Source organism: Phoxinus phoxinus (genome assembly GCF_949152265.1).
Source record: "Phoxinus phoxinus genome assembly, chromosome: 3".
Taxonomy (NCBI): domain Eukaryota; kingdom Metazoa; phylum Chordata; class Actinopteri; order Cypriniformes; family Leuciscidae; genus Phoxinus; species Phoxinus phoxinus.
This window is the reverse complement of record NC_136878.1, coordinates 21,884,366-21,898,926: the sequence shown is the minus strand read 5'-3', so window position 1 is coordinate 21,898,926 and position 14,561 is coordinate 21,884,366. Positions and strand designations below refer to the sequence as shown.

The 14,561-nt window shown below is 37.8% G+C and overlaps 1 protein-coding gene across 6 annotated transcripts in view; it reads left to right on the top strand.

Moving 5' to 3' along the window:
* arhgef28a (Rho guanine nucleotide exchange factor (GEF) 28a) overlaps positions 1 to 14,561 on the top strand; it is an 87,116-nt gene that overhangs the window by 46,914 nt on the left and 25,641 nt on the right. For 3 of the 6 annotated variants that reach the window (XM_079608452.1, XM_079608455.1, XM_079608451.1), the window contains exons 8-15: positions 1,623 to 1,669; positions 1,878 to 1,935; positions 7,868 to 7,968; positions 8,529 to 8,821; positions 10,879 to 11,095; positions 11,198 to 11,312; positions 13,682 to 13,768; positions 14,503 to 14,545. In XM_079608452.1, the coding sequence (XP_079464578.1) occupies positions 1,623 to 1,669; positions 1,878 to 1,935; positions 7,868 to 7,968; positions 8,529 to 8,821; positions 10,879 to 11,095; positions 11,198 to 11,312; positions 13,682 to 13,768; positions 14,503 to 14,545 (961 nt within the window). The remainder of the gene's footprint in view (positions 1 to 1,622; positions 1,670 to 1,877; positions 1,936 to 7,867; positions 7,969 to 8,528; positions 8,822 to 10,878; positions 11,096 to 11,197; positions 11,313 to 13,681; positions 13,769 to 14,502; positions 14,546 to 14,561) is intronic. The other 3 variants (XM_079608456.1, XM_079608454.1, XM_079608453.1) reach the window with 2 other exon arrangements.

The following is a 14,561-nucleotide window of genomic DNA, read 5'->3' as shown; positions in this document are numbered from 1 at the left end:
ACTTGAAAAACGGAGTGTACTGACGACTTTCCGCGGTTAAAACAAAATTCCTTCTTATGTTCATTCATGTTTATTTGATGCTATAAATTAACTAGAAGGAAGAGATGATCGGTTCACGAGCCGCTTTAACTGAGGCTCTACAGCGATCTGTCAGACACAATAAAGAGCCACAAAACGGTATTTATTGTTTAAATTTCTTTTGAAAAATTACCAAATTTGAAAGGTGAGACTGTTTATTATGTTTAATATCAAAAGTAACCGAAAAGTAACCTGGTCTGTCCTGTCTGTCAGCGCGTTGTCAGTGTCCTCTCTGCTCCGCAATGTATTTTTCACTGCGTGAGTACATGGTGTGGCGTGAGAGCAGCGTAGCTTGTCGGATATGGCGACAGTAACTAAGGGGGTCGGGTCTTTGCGAACGGTCAATTAGCATTAAGCTTTGTATCAGTAGAAAACCTGTAGTATTTACGAATTACCATGCTTCCCTGCCTCATGTCCCCCTGAGACGAGTTATGTTTTTTTTTTGTCTGGAAAAAGTACTCCGATGACACAAAAATCATCATTTTGCGTCATTGGAGGTTTTTTTTTTTTTTTACAGCCAGTAGTAGGAGCTAGTGCCGCATGTTTTCAACCCGCCCATAGAGGCTGGGATCTCACTCACAGAATGTCAGCCATTTTTTTTTAAAGCTAAGCTAAAATTCTTTTGCTCTTTGGAGAAAGCCGAGTAGTAGGGGTGACCATACATCCTCTTATTTCCCAGACATGTCCGGCCGGGACTGCCCGGGCTCTTCCTCCTGGCCGCCAAGCAGGTCTCGCTCCTCTGCTGCAGTAGCCACGAGCATCGGATTGGCACGATCGCCCCAAAATGTCCGGAATTCGGCTTTTGCTTTCTACAGTCGGCATTCTAACCACGATGGCGGAAGGTAGTTTTGAAGTTGATATGGCAGAAGGGGATTTTGAAGATCTGGTGCGAGACTCCGATACTCGTGGCTACGTGTACGAGCCGCAATACAGCGAGGAGCAAGACTTGCTTGGTGGCCAGGAGGAAGAGACAGAGTCGAGCTGGGGTGGACTGGTGGTGTCAATGCTCTCGCTGTGCGCCCATGGACACAGATAGAGAGTCCTATTGCTGTCGCGAACTCGTCATGGAGACTCACGATAAAACGGTGTCTTTTCAGTTTCGAGTCAACTATTACTTCCGATTCTGCCCTCTGTTACCTGGTAGGCGTGGCTTGGGAGTGGCCTCGTAGGGCAGCGAAGCAAGTGCATTCTGGGAGTTTTTGTCTTTCATCCACATGAGCCAAAAATACATTTTCTAGCTTTTCTCAGTCTAGAAGGCACCAACTTCTAAAATAATTTAACATTTCTACTACATAAATGACCCAATTTAAATACACATTCATCTTTCCAGCGGTGAAGTATCCCTTTAATGTGAAGACATTTCCTGTCACTGCTCAAGATGGTGATTGGGTGTCTCAAGGTTTCAAATCGAGAGTCGTGTTTGTGCTTGTTTTTGCTTCTTTAGCTTGGTTGAAATGGTGTCCATTTATGATTTACTCAAGTTTGGCAATTGTGTACATGTGAAAATCAATCTTTATGTTGTATTTGTTGTTTCTGCTCCTCAGATCTGAACAGTCAGCTGAGAATTGAGGACCAAACCCTGGTGGATAGTGTGAGTGGAGTTATTTGAGTGTGTATAAATCAATTCCTGGAATCAGAACCACAATAATGGATCACTTAGTCTTCTTTAAACCTGCCATATGTGCTCTTGTGGGGTTTTTCTGTTTGCTAATACCCATGTTCTTATTTCGTCTCTGTTTTCGTTCTTCAAAACAGTTGAATTGTGGTGTGTGAGTTTGTTTTTGTTATATATTTTCCAGGTCTTTGAAGAACAGCTTGTTCTCTGCATAGATGAAGAGGACGAAGATCTAAACTCGGGTACACACATGCATCCATTAATTTACTGTTATGTGTGTACAAATAAATGCTGTTATTTTGACCTTTCTATTCATCAAAGAATTCTGAAAAATCATGCATCATGGTTTCCACACAAACATTAAACAGTATATTTTTCAACATTGATAATAAGAAATGTTTCTTGAGCAGCAAATCAGCATATTAGATTGATTTCTGAAAGAGATATAAATAATAATAGTTGACTATGTTTTAATGCATTTTTGATTACATAAATGCAGCATTGGTGAGTATAAGAGACTTTTTCAAAAACATAAAAAATTGTACCAACCCCAAACTTGCCACTTGAAACGTGTAAAGTGTTTTGTTGCACTGGAAACAGTATTATTTAGTATTTCATAACCATTTATGGGCATGGAATCTCATAAGAGAACACTCCACCGTAGCAGCAACTCGAATAGGGTTTCACACCGAAGGTTAGTTACAATTGGTGTTAGCATGTTGCTAAGCTAACAGCGTGATACTCTAATAAACATCAAAGAAATATAGCAAACTCAAATATTGGGTACAATAACTGATTGCCATCTTGGGTTTAATTTCTCACTGAGCTTGTTGCAATACATTATGGTGCATTAGAAGCTGCCTTAGACGTTGGCCAAAAGAAGTTACTACAGTATAGCAGGCAGCATAATTACGTTGCTGAATGTTTGGAACAGCCTTCTGCTGTATCTCGTATCTGTAAGGAGCTCACTAGGTTTTGAAGAACAGAGCATTTAATCATTTTAAGTGTTCTAATATGGGAAAAGGTGGATGCATGCGTCAATATCAACAATGAACTGTGATGTTGTCGACTGTCTTTTATTTAGTGTACGTGCATGCATGAGGAGGATTATTGAATACGTAGAAGTCATGAATTTTCTTATTGGATTGATGTTAACCTAATTCACATCAGCGTTTTGTTTGGCTAAAGTTTGTTTGGCACCATCTGTTTGGCTTAAGAAGTAGCAGAAAGAATGAACGGGAAAGTGTTTAATTTAAGAGGATTCTTTGAGGTTAGAGCAATATCATGTTCATTCAAAACAGACGTCTTGTGTTTTTAATCATACTCTCAGTGTATTACAAGTACAATTACAAAGTAGCAGGCACTGGCAACTGAACATACTCATTTTCCATCTAAATGAAATAGTGCAGGCCTTCTGTTCAGTGTTCATTGATTAGTTTGTCGTTGTTGCTCATGGGAAAAAGTGCCTTCTGGATTTCAGGCGCTGCTTTTGGTCTTATGGATCTGCTGTCCTCGGTTTAAAATGGGAATCTATTTTTTTTAGCATTTTAGAGGAACAAAGGGAGATTTATAGCTCAGCAAGGAGGACAGAGGACGGGGCTCTTTTCTTTTGAAACAGCATTGGCCCCTTCATCCGAACCACCCTCTCACACACACATGCACATTCACAGTTTCAACTGTAAAGTGGAGGAAGGAATGTTAACAAGCTTCGATTTTTAAACTTGCACAAAAGCTGACATTTAAAATGATGCTTTAACATTTAGCCCATCCCACAGAATGCGTTCCTCATCCTAATACAGATGCTCTCACTGATTTCTCCTGGTTACCTTCATGTAGCAAAATGATTCCCAAACAGGCCTATGTGTACCTCAGGGGTTACTTTAGTAGGTTATAGGAGTCTTTGGACAGATTTGGATCAGACTTGTTAATCTCGTTTTCTTTTTTTGTTTAAGAAAAGAAAACTGTGTGTGTGAGCCTTGTCAGTTTTTGAGGAAGAAAGGTGTATGACCTGTGGATGATATTTCATACTTGCTGAGATTAGGTGATACAATTATTTAAAATTAATTACAACATTAATAAATATTAAACATTCAAATCATTAAATATTACAATCATTAAATTGCACCACACAAAATATGCAGATGTCTTTGCTAAATGACTTTGGGTTGATCAACCTCAAGTTGTAATTGTAGTATAATTGTGTATACATTTTTTTCGTTTTTAACTTCCTTTTTTTTACCTCAAACTTCTGAAAAGTAGTTTAGGGTCTTACTCGTGATAATGGATCTTGGAATATTTATTAATTTATTCAATCATAACATGCAGTCACACGCACATATGCAACCTATTTTCATCATCTTTTTACTGAACTCTTAATCCTCCATTTCTTGTTTTAAACACAAACTCAGTCTCTCACACAGACGGTTAGCCACTAAAAACTCTGGAGGCAGAGGGAGGAGAGAGTTGGGGTTGGAGCCCAGATTTCACGAGAGACTAAAACAGTCACTCTCCACAGAAAAGAGAAGGCCGGCTGGAAGCAAACTGTTTTGGAGGGCTCTATTTAAACTGAATGGACAATGGTGCTGTGACTGCTGTCATAGAAATGAAGGAATAAGAACACGGACGAGAGGATATAAGAAAAAAGGAATTAAGTCTGACATTTTGGTTTACTCGCCCTTACCTATCTGGAGATCTTTCTTCTTAAGGAGGATTTTCTAAAGAGCTGTACACAGACATACATAATTATTGAGTTGCAGCGCACTCATTGTATCATGTAGAAATCCGAACTTGTGAAATGAAAGTCTTTGTTGGCTTTTAAGACGTTTGGTGGGTTGAATGAGTCTGCTGTTTGGATTACTGGAACACATGTTCCCGCCGAAGGACGGACACATACAGACACTGAGTGGTTCTCTAGCAGAGACTGAATGTCCACCACATGCAGAGAGGAATACATCTCGAGTCTCGACTCAGGCTCACACACTGTAATACTGCATTTTAAAAGTTCCTGGCTGGTTGTGACCTGGTATTTTAACTAGTGGGCATTGGCTTTCATGTGTGGTGTTGAGTATTTTAGTGGGGTTGATTTTGTGAGTTGAATTAAGTCTGTGTCGGGTTGAGTTTGTGCTGCGATATTAGATGTGATATGTTTGTATACTTGGGATTTGGAGGATTGAGTTTGTAGGATTTGAGATTGATTTGGTCCTTGTGGGTTTAGTTTTTGAGGATCAAGTTTTATTTAGCTGTGGATCAGTTTAATTTCAATGTTATATTCTAAAAATTATTATTTTTATTATTTACAATTATAAGTCTATTTTTGTTTTAATAACTTTAGTTTTCGGTAGTAATCAGCTCAGCATTAGGAGTGTTGATTTTTCCAGGAACAGAGAAAAAGAGAGCTAACGTTACAGCACAGATTTCCAGGCAAAATATCAGATGAACAATTCTGACAAGCTCCCAGAATTGATTAAGTCAATTTATTTGTACAGCTATTAATAAATTTAAGAACACGTTCTGGATTACATTGTGGGCCACTACTCTGAGATTGTTATTGAAATTAATGAATGTGTGTTGCAACTCAGTTTGGCCCATCCTTGTACTGTTTTTGAGGTGATACATGACTCATTCCTGCCTCTAAGTTGCATTAATATCAATATTGTATCATGAATTTATGAAAAATAATTATGGTGATTTTTATTTCACAGTGAAATTGCAGTTTGCTATATTATTTGTTTATAAAGACTGAGGGGAGGACCAGGACCTCATGGGGTTTTATTAGCGTGTATGGTTAATGATTCCTAAACCTTGGCTGACCTTCCAGATTCCTACAGACACCTTAGTTTGAAAATCCCTCTGTCGTGCTCTCCCAGGTCCAGTTTGAGTCCTGACTCTGCCTGTAGCAAAAAAAGTGGGAGTGTAGAGTGTCGAGACTAAGCCCACCTTCTCCGACACACACACAAACACACACAGACTCATCTCCTCAAGGCTTATCTGTGGAATCTGCATTTTTTGGAAAGGTGTTCTCAAACTCCTGGGTAACTGCTTGGTGATTTTACTGTTGTGTGTTTCGCAAAACGGGGCAGTTGAGGAAAATTCAAAACATGGACTCTGACTCAGACTCTCCATTTAACTACTCATGGCCATCCTTCCCAAAGATGAGAATCCGGAGACGGACATCAAAAGCAGGTAACTAGAGAGTAAGGGAGAGAGAGAGAGACGTACTGTATACAATGCATGAAGAAAGCACACATACACAACCTAAAAGTCTTTGTTAGTCTCTCATGACTTTGAGTTTGTGTGTTTTTGTCTAAGTGATTGAATTGTTTTTGGTCTATGGTGCAGGGCAGCGTTACAGGCTTAATTCAGCCATGAGTCAGAGCTCAAATAGCTGGTACAGCTTCGAGCCAGTGAGATGTTTTTGATAGGGCATTACAGTGGTCATTCCACTGGTGTTGGTCTTTCCTTTCTCCCCTCAAAGATATGTATGGTCATCCTGTGATCCTGTGTAGTGAAAGGTATTATCCGAAAAGGGTAAAGGAAAAACTTCACTGCCAGTCACATGACAAATTAAGTTAGTCGTCAGCATTCATCATTTGAAAACAAAACTGCTTCATTCAGCTTTTGGGAAAAAGTTTTATAAATGCAGTAGCAGTACAGAGTTGATGGGGATTCAGCACACATGAGAACTGTTACTGTGTTTCCTGCAGATGTGTGATTCACCAAGTAATCTAAATGAAGTGTGTGTGTGTGTGGAGAGGAATGAAACTGAGTTGACGTCAGTATCTGGTTTTTCCGTTGTTGTTGGAATGCCTTCACATGTATCCTTCATGACGGGGTGCCCCTGCAAGTTATTGGAATCTCACTTTTGCTTAAACCTATTGTACACACAGTTGATTACATGCCAACATATACACATCTTTACCTTGAAATGTAATCTTGGTGTGTTTGTTTGACAATGTCGTGGAAGATTTTCTCATTTAAATGGATACACTTGTGTAAGTTTGTGTTTCTGCACATACCTGTAAAGATCATTACGAATGTGCGTGGAAAAAGACTGAATGTCTGTTTCTTCTATTTTCTTCACACACTGCACCGCTTTGTCTGCATTGGGACCATAAATTCTGTGTGTGTGCCCAGAAAATTATTTATTATTTAGATTTAGGATATTTCGATGGAAATCTCAGTTATTATTTATTTAAGCAAATAGCAGATTTGGTTAAGTAATTGCTCTTTGTGTGTTTGAATAAATGTGCCAGCTAAATGAATAAATGTAAAAATGAGGCGGTTTGATAAATGATATACAGTACCATTCAAAACTTTCTGGTCAATATGATTTTTTTTATGTTTCTGGAAAGAAATCTCTTATGCTCACCAAGGCTGCATTTATTTGATCAAAAATACATTAAAAACAATAGTTTTGTAAAATACTATTAAATATAATATATTTGGTCTATTTGAATGTATTTTAAAATGTAAATGTATTATGGCAATGTAATGTGTTATGGCAAAGCAGAATTTTCAACATTATTACTCCAATGTCACATGATCTGATTTGCTGCTCGAGAAACATTTCTTGTTATTGTCAGTGTTGAAAATAGTTGAGCTACATTATATTTTTTATTATTATTTCAGGATTATTTGATTTGAATAAAAAGTGCAAAAGAACAGCATGTATGTGAAATAGAAATCTTTTGCAATATTTAAATGTCTTTACGGTCACTTTTGATCAATTCGATGCAACCTTGCTGAATAAAAATGCTAATTTGTTTTTAAAAAATCTTCAAGACCCCAAACTTCTGAATGGTAGTGTAGGACTGTAATGAAAAATGTAAAGAAATAAAACTGCACAGGGAAATATAGAGTTAACTGTGCGAAAGGAAAGTAAATGCCTCCTTAAAAAAATGAAACAGAAGTTTCAACGGCTGTAAAGAGACCGTGCTGTTGTGCTATTTTCTATTTTACTGGTTTCTCCTGCCATCTTGGCATTTCGATATTGTCAAAACACATGCGCACTCATAACTTTCCAGAGAACAGAACAGAAGCTTGTGAAGTGACAGCTGTTATTTACATTGTTTTTATTAGCTAACTTTTTAAATATCATTGACACTGCATTTCCATCCAGTTGTATTGACACACATGCATCAGTTTGACAGTGTGTGTTGTTGTTTTTTTTGACAGAGAAGTTGTGTTCGTCTCCTGGTTCCTGCCCTCCGTTTCCCCTTCACTCCTCAAGCGCTGCTGCTGCCAGGCTCACGGCCATGCTCAGAGGCTCCACTAAGGTCAAGCGCCACACATATTGCTTTCCTCTACAGATCAGATCGTTCAGTATGCCAGATCTACAGACACTCCAAATCCCATCTCCTCATTTCATTTATTGCCTTTATCTTTTGATTGATCTCTGTGAAAGTCTTTGGGAAAGTCTTTATTTGATCTTGCATATTGTAGCCAGAACTGTAGACACAACTCTTTTACTTCCACAAAAGTCTGATTTGATTTGAGACATCAAACTTTGCATTTAAATTCTTAGATCCAGTGATAAAAGAACCATGACTTTGAGTTTGACTAAATTAAAGGGATAGTTCACCCCAAATCTGTCATCATTTGCTTACCTGTCTGATTTTATTTCTTCTGTTCAACACAAAAGAAGATATTTTTAAAAAATACAATGAAAGTCATGTGATGTTTTGGAATATTTTTTGACTTTCAGTGTATGGGTAACAACGTGAGGGTGAGTAAATTATGACAGACTTTTTTATTTTTGTGTGAACTACCCTTTTAAATTACTATATTGCCATTGTCCTGTTTCATTAAAATATATTTGTTTTCTCTTTTAATGTAGGACAGTGACCTCAATATGAAGTACAATGTTACAGGCGTCACAGAGGACAGTTCTGGGACAGATAGTGGCGTGTGGCGAATGTCAGATACAGGGGTCTTATCACCAGGGACAATAGATATGCCTCCAGCTATTAAAGATGATGACGGACAGAGAGGACGGCATCCTGGCTCTCGTTCTTTCTCTCCCACCTCTCCAGCGGGACTAATGCTGGATAGACTCATGCGTGCCACACGACCTGCTGAACTGACCTATTATAACAGTCCAAGCTCACCGACAGAGTCATGTGACCTAAGGTAAGCATACTAACATTGATGTTTTGGTGTGTCCATCAATTAATTCAGGAGGTGTTTAAAAATTTGACACTTTACTCTATACACCATCCTTTAAAATTCTGGTGTCGGTAAGATTTTTTAATGAAGACTTCGATGTTTACCAAGACTGCATTTATTTAATCAATAAAACTGTAAAAACAGTCACTTTTGATCAATTCAGTGCATCCTTGCTGAATAAAAGTATTAATTCCTTTAAAGAAAAAAAAAAAGATCGTACCAACCGCAAACTTATAAATGGTTGTTTACATCCTCACTTTATACTTCTTAGTGGCTTGAACAGCCAAATCAGACAGATGCCAGCATGGACAGTTTGCATAACATGAGACAACAACACCGACTACATTAAATGCAGGTTCACTTACAGCAAAAATTAACATGATTTGTGCTGACCACCTGTGTTTTGGTCAAGGAATTCTTGGCTGCTAAGAGCATGAACCTGATAGAGCTGATAGATTTCAATGTTTGGAAACATTTTAAGGACATTTTGTTAACTTGTGTACAATAACATACATTTTTACTGTATTGGGTCACCACTTGCTTTCTGGAGCAAAACCTGAGAACTTCTGCAGTAGAAGTTCTGTGAAACCAGACAGGCAAACAAAAAACAAACCCAGGGCAAACTAGGGCTGGGCGATGAAACGATAATTATCACAGTATAATTTTTCTCGATAAAAGGATAACAAAAGTTTGATAAATGTTCGATAAAATGTTTATGCGGCAAAAGTAGAATGAAACTGCACTACTCATTTGAACCACACCACACACAAACCATTTATCAGCTCGGCTCAAACCTATAGCGGATGCGTTTACTCGCTGAACGGTCTCGATCACGCGCCCACTAAACAGCGCAGTGAGATCCAGTGAGAAGCACTTGAATTCAGTGAAGAACAAATGTCTCTGTGATTTAAACTAGTTTAAACCGCACTGACATTCTCAACAGCATTGACAAACATGAGAAACATTGTGGCATTAACCAGTTAGAAGGCTTTTTAATCTACAAATCACCATAATTTACCACAAATTCACTGTAGTAACACGAACTAACTATTAAATGTATTAAAGGATTAATTACAATATTTTTGTTATGAACCTACAGCATTTGTATTTATTACTAATTGTATTTAAGCTACTGTTTTTAATACAAATACCATAGAATACACATTTTACCATGGTAGTGACTGTGAGGTCCTATATGCGTGATTTTACCTGTGGTTATCATGATCTAAATGTATGATACTATGGATGACCAATAAGTCCTAACTCTAAACTAAAACAAAATTTTACCCTATTTAGTTTATTAAATTTTTTATAGATGTTACTGTTTTTGTTAATGAACAGAAATCATCCCAACTCAAGCTACTGATATGGTCAAAGGTGCATTTCTAAGAGACAAAACTGTAATATTAATATTGCAGTCTGCACTGCAAACTCTGCTAAAAATACATGCCGTCAAAGTCAGGCAACACAAACCTGTCATGATTTGAAACAATGTCACCTGTTAGAACATGCAGAAACTAATAAACTCATATTTCTATTAAGATTTTAAGGAAAAAATGAAAAATTAATGTTCTACCTCAGATTTGTGAAAGGTTCACCTGTTTGACAAGTGTTTGTCATGTTCTTCTGACAATAAATAGTAGTTTAAAACCACAATTAACTGCCTGGTTTCTACAACTTTCACTCAGGAGCAAAAAAATTGCTTTTAAACTTGAATTAAATAATTTTTACGTTTATTGTAACATGACATTTTTAATTGTGATAGATTTGGGGCCATATTGCCCAGTTCTATGGCAAACTGAAAAGTTACCTGGCCCTGTTTGCAATTGCCCAATAAAGCAGGAATGCAGTTTTTATGCACAAGTCCAGAATCAATTTGAAATATGTTTCCATTATTCGAAAACGTTGGGCTTGCCGTGAGATATAAGAGTTGTTGGAAGAGTATTTGTGCCAAACACAAAATGTGTGACAATGTGCAAGTGATGCTAGTCTTACTCATAGTTGTTGTTGAGAATTTTTAGAAGTCCAATCCTCTCTCTAAGCCCGAGTCTGGTGGCCTTGGAAATGGACAGCGAGGAGGATGATGATGATGACATTTTAATGAAGAAGCCCCTGCCCCAGCCACAGCCTGAGCTCAAAAACATCCCAGATGAGCAGATTATGTTTAGTCCCGCCCCTGTTCTTACCTGCACGCGTTCTCACTCCGCCTCCTCTGCCTGTAACCCCACTCCTGCAAAGGTACCGTAGCTATTTTCCCTTACATACATGAGGATCATTACATTTTTGAGCACTGAGATCAGCTGTGTGCAAACTGAGTGAAAATATTATTTCTTTTCTCAGGATATTGAGCAGGGCATCCGTCTGCGTTCATATTCCTACACCTCCCCTAAAATCAGCCTGCTGCCTCCACGATTCAGTAGGGATGCCCACCCTCCACCCACCAACCTCAACCAGGGTCAGATCCTCTAACATCTCACCTTCCACCTCTCACATTACCTGCATCAGTTCCCACATGACATGCATGTTTTTTCCAGGGTTAGCCTTTCTTAGGGACAGATGACAGGCAGTCAGGTCAAATATGAAAAGAAAAATCAGGATGCATGGGTAGATTTGGATATACTGAGAAATATCTATCACATATCAAATTTGAAGTCGTGAAAGCATCATTTGTTTCTTCTCTTTGCTGGAAATGACTGAGCATAGTGGTCATAACATCTCTTGTATTTCCTGTCTAGTCTGTTTTAAGCATGATGAGCTTTTAAGGGATGATGGGATTTGTAACTAATTTAAAATATAATAATTTTTTTTATTTTTTTATAGCAAGATCGGAAGACTTCTTTACATAGGACTTGTTTGATCCTGCAAGTGTAAGCAATGCATATTTATCTCAGCACCACAGATTAAAGCATTGACACTTTGCATTGTGGAGTAAATCCAAATCCTGCTGGTTTAACTGGTTTATAGCTACACTTCAGGGTTTGTGTTCTGTTCTGTGAAGGCATTTACATCCAAACGGTAATTAATCTACAAAGTAAATTATATTTCATCATGATCAAGTTGGTCATTTTTCGGAATTACACACACTCCTGATAACCATTTTATAATTTAGTTAAACGCAATACTCAATGCAGGAATCCAGAAATGACTTTATTTTCTTTCTGTTATGCTACAAAAGCCCTTCCAGTGTAAAAAAAGAAGCAAAACACAGCTTCTGCTTCGATTGTGCTCTGCTTACATATGCAGTGTGAAACAGGCCTACTTTCTTAATGCGTTTCATATACAGTATTTAGTTATGATCTCCTTGGATCAATTGTTTTATCTCTTTAAAAGTGACTACAACATTTGTAGTAACTATAACAATAATTTTGTAACTACAAAATATAGCTTGTGTCTAATGCCCTCAGATGATCTGCATTCATTAACATCCACTGAGTCAGAGATTCTCCCAGTAATTACCAGCTTCTGTAGAAGTTAATGGCCCTGAATGTCATTTGATAGCATCATTGAGCCTGTTGTATTCCATTAATCTAAGCCAATTTAGTAGATTATTAATGTTTATAGGAAATGTCAGATTTTTCCTTTCTGAATATGCCTTTCTGGTTATAAAACCTGTAAAATAATTTATGGGCGCCAAAATAATAACTGAATGTACTGTAGTAGCATTTACACTTGCTAGAAGCATGTTTGGTAGTCACTAACAAAACTGTAGTGAACAGACACGCACTACTAACAAATACTCAAAACCAAGATAGCTGGCCATACAGCTTTTTTGGACATCATCCCTGCTGGAAAAAAAACGATTTAAGATTGTAACTTTTTTGGTAGAACATGGCAGCTGGTATAAACGGTTCATAAGCTGGTAAACCATCTTGGATCAGAAATCCATCTACTACCAGCTTCAGATGGTGTGGTTGGTCGTCCAGCCAATGATGAGCTTGGAACCCCTAACGGTCAGCTCAGACAAAGTGGTTAGAAACCACTTACCATGGTCCGGAACTTAGCTGCCAGCTTAAAGGGATAATTCACCCCAATAAATGTTTTGCTGGTAAATTACTCACGCTCAGGCCATCCAAGATGTTGGTGACTCTTTTCTTCAGTAGAACAGAAAAGAAGGTTTGTACCTGAAACCGTGGTCCTCAGTGATTCATATAATATAAGTCAATGGGTGCCATCACTTTGAGATTCAAAAAAACATTTGCAGGCTTATTAATATCCGCATTGAGGTCTTAAGAAGCAATACGATCTGTCTATGCAAGAAACTGAACATTATTTACAAAATTTTAACCTTTATCAGCCTTGGCAAACGGTCCTGAGCGCGAACTTCCTGTCGCATAATGACATATGCATGGGAGTGACCTCACACGTGAGCTGAAGCCTCAGTGTATCGTCAGGAGCCACTAGTATTCATTTTGCTTTGTCTGCATATGTTTTTTTTTATCTCAAAATGACGGCACCCATTGACTTCCATTGTATGAATCACAGAGGACAACAGTTTCAGCTAAAAATCTTCTTTACTGTTCTTCTAAAGAAAAAAAGTCACCTACATCTGGGATGGCCTGAGAGTAAGTACGGTAAATTAACAGCAAATTAAAATTTGTGGGTGAACTATCCCTTTAAGTTGGATTTTCTAGCAGGGATGGACATTTTTGAACATTTGGTTTTGGTGCTGCTGTTTGATATTACCATGAACCGATGATGAAATCAACTTTTTTTGGCCGTTTCAGCCATAACATTTCATAACCCTTCCATTCAAAACCAGCACACTAATGTATGTGTAGAGTAGTGGCGGGCTGTAGTGAGTGTCATGTCCGCTGTGTCCTGTAGATGGCGCTCTCCCCAGCAGCAGTGGCAGCAGGTCTCTCCTACACGCCCTGTCTCTGTCTAAATCTCTGTCTCTGCTCAACCCTGTTAGTAAGTACAGCCTCGCCTGCTCGCCACTACTAACAACATAGCACAACACTTCTGCTGCTGAAAGCGCTCTGTGTCTTTGTGTGGGAGAAAGTGAACAACTGAAAAAGAAGTGTGTATAATGTGTCTGGGTCAGTGTTCATTTATATTATGTACGATAGTATTTATTCATATTTTAATTCGCTTTTATTTTTTAGTTTTTTTTCCCTATTAGAATTAGTTTAAAATATATATATATATATAGGCTGTGTATATATATATATATATATATATTTTTTTTTTTTTAACTTTCATTTTTTTTTTATATAAATTAAGTGCCACATCTTAAAAAAAATAATAATATTTTTTTGTTTGAGTATATCTAATATTTACATTTTATTTTATTTCAGTTACTGAAAATTATAGTTTTAGTTAACAATAGTTACACAAAGTGTAAGTGTGTGTGTGTGTGTGTGTGTGTGTGTGTGTGTGTGTGTGTGTGTGTGCGTGTGCGTGAGCTTTTTTTCACGGCTTTGCTCGCTGGTTGTGGGAGCCTAATGGCAGTGCGTCTGTCTGCCTTCACCCTCCAGGGGTTTCATTATTATCTGATAAGATGTTGCTGGAAAGGAAGGATGATGTCATCAATCTTCAGTTCAGATGAATGCGTTTATAGAATCAGAAGAGAGAAGGAGAGTTCTTAAAGATATAACATAAATGATAGAACCAGTATATTTACATCCATATTTTCTTTTCCACAGAACATCGTGCCTGCAGCACATCAGAGCAGCCTCAAGAGAAAAGGTAACGCAGACCTCTA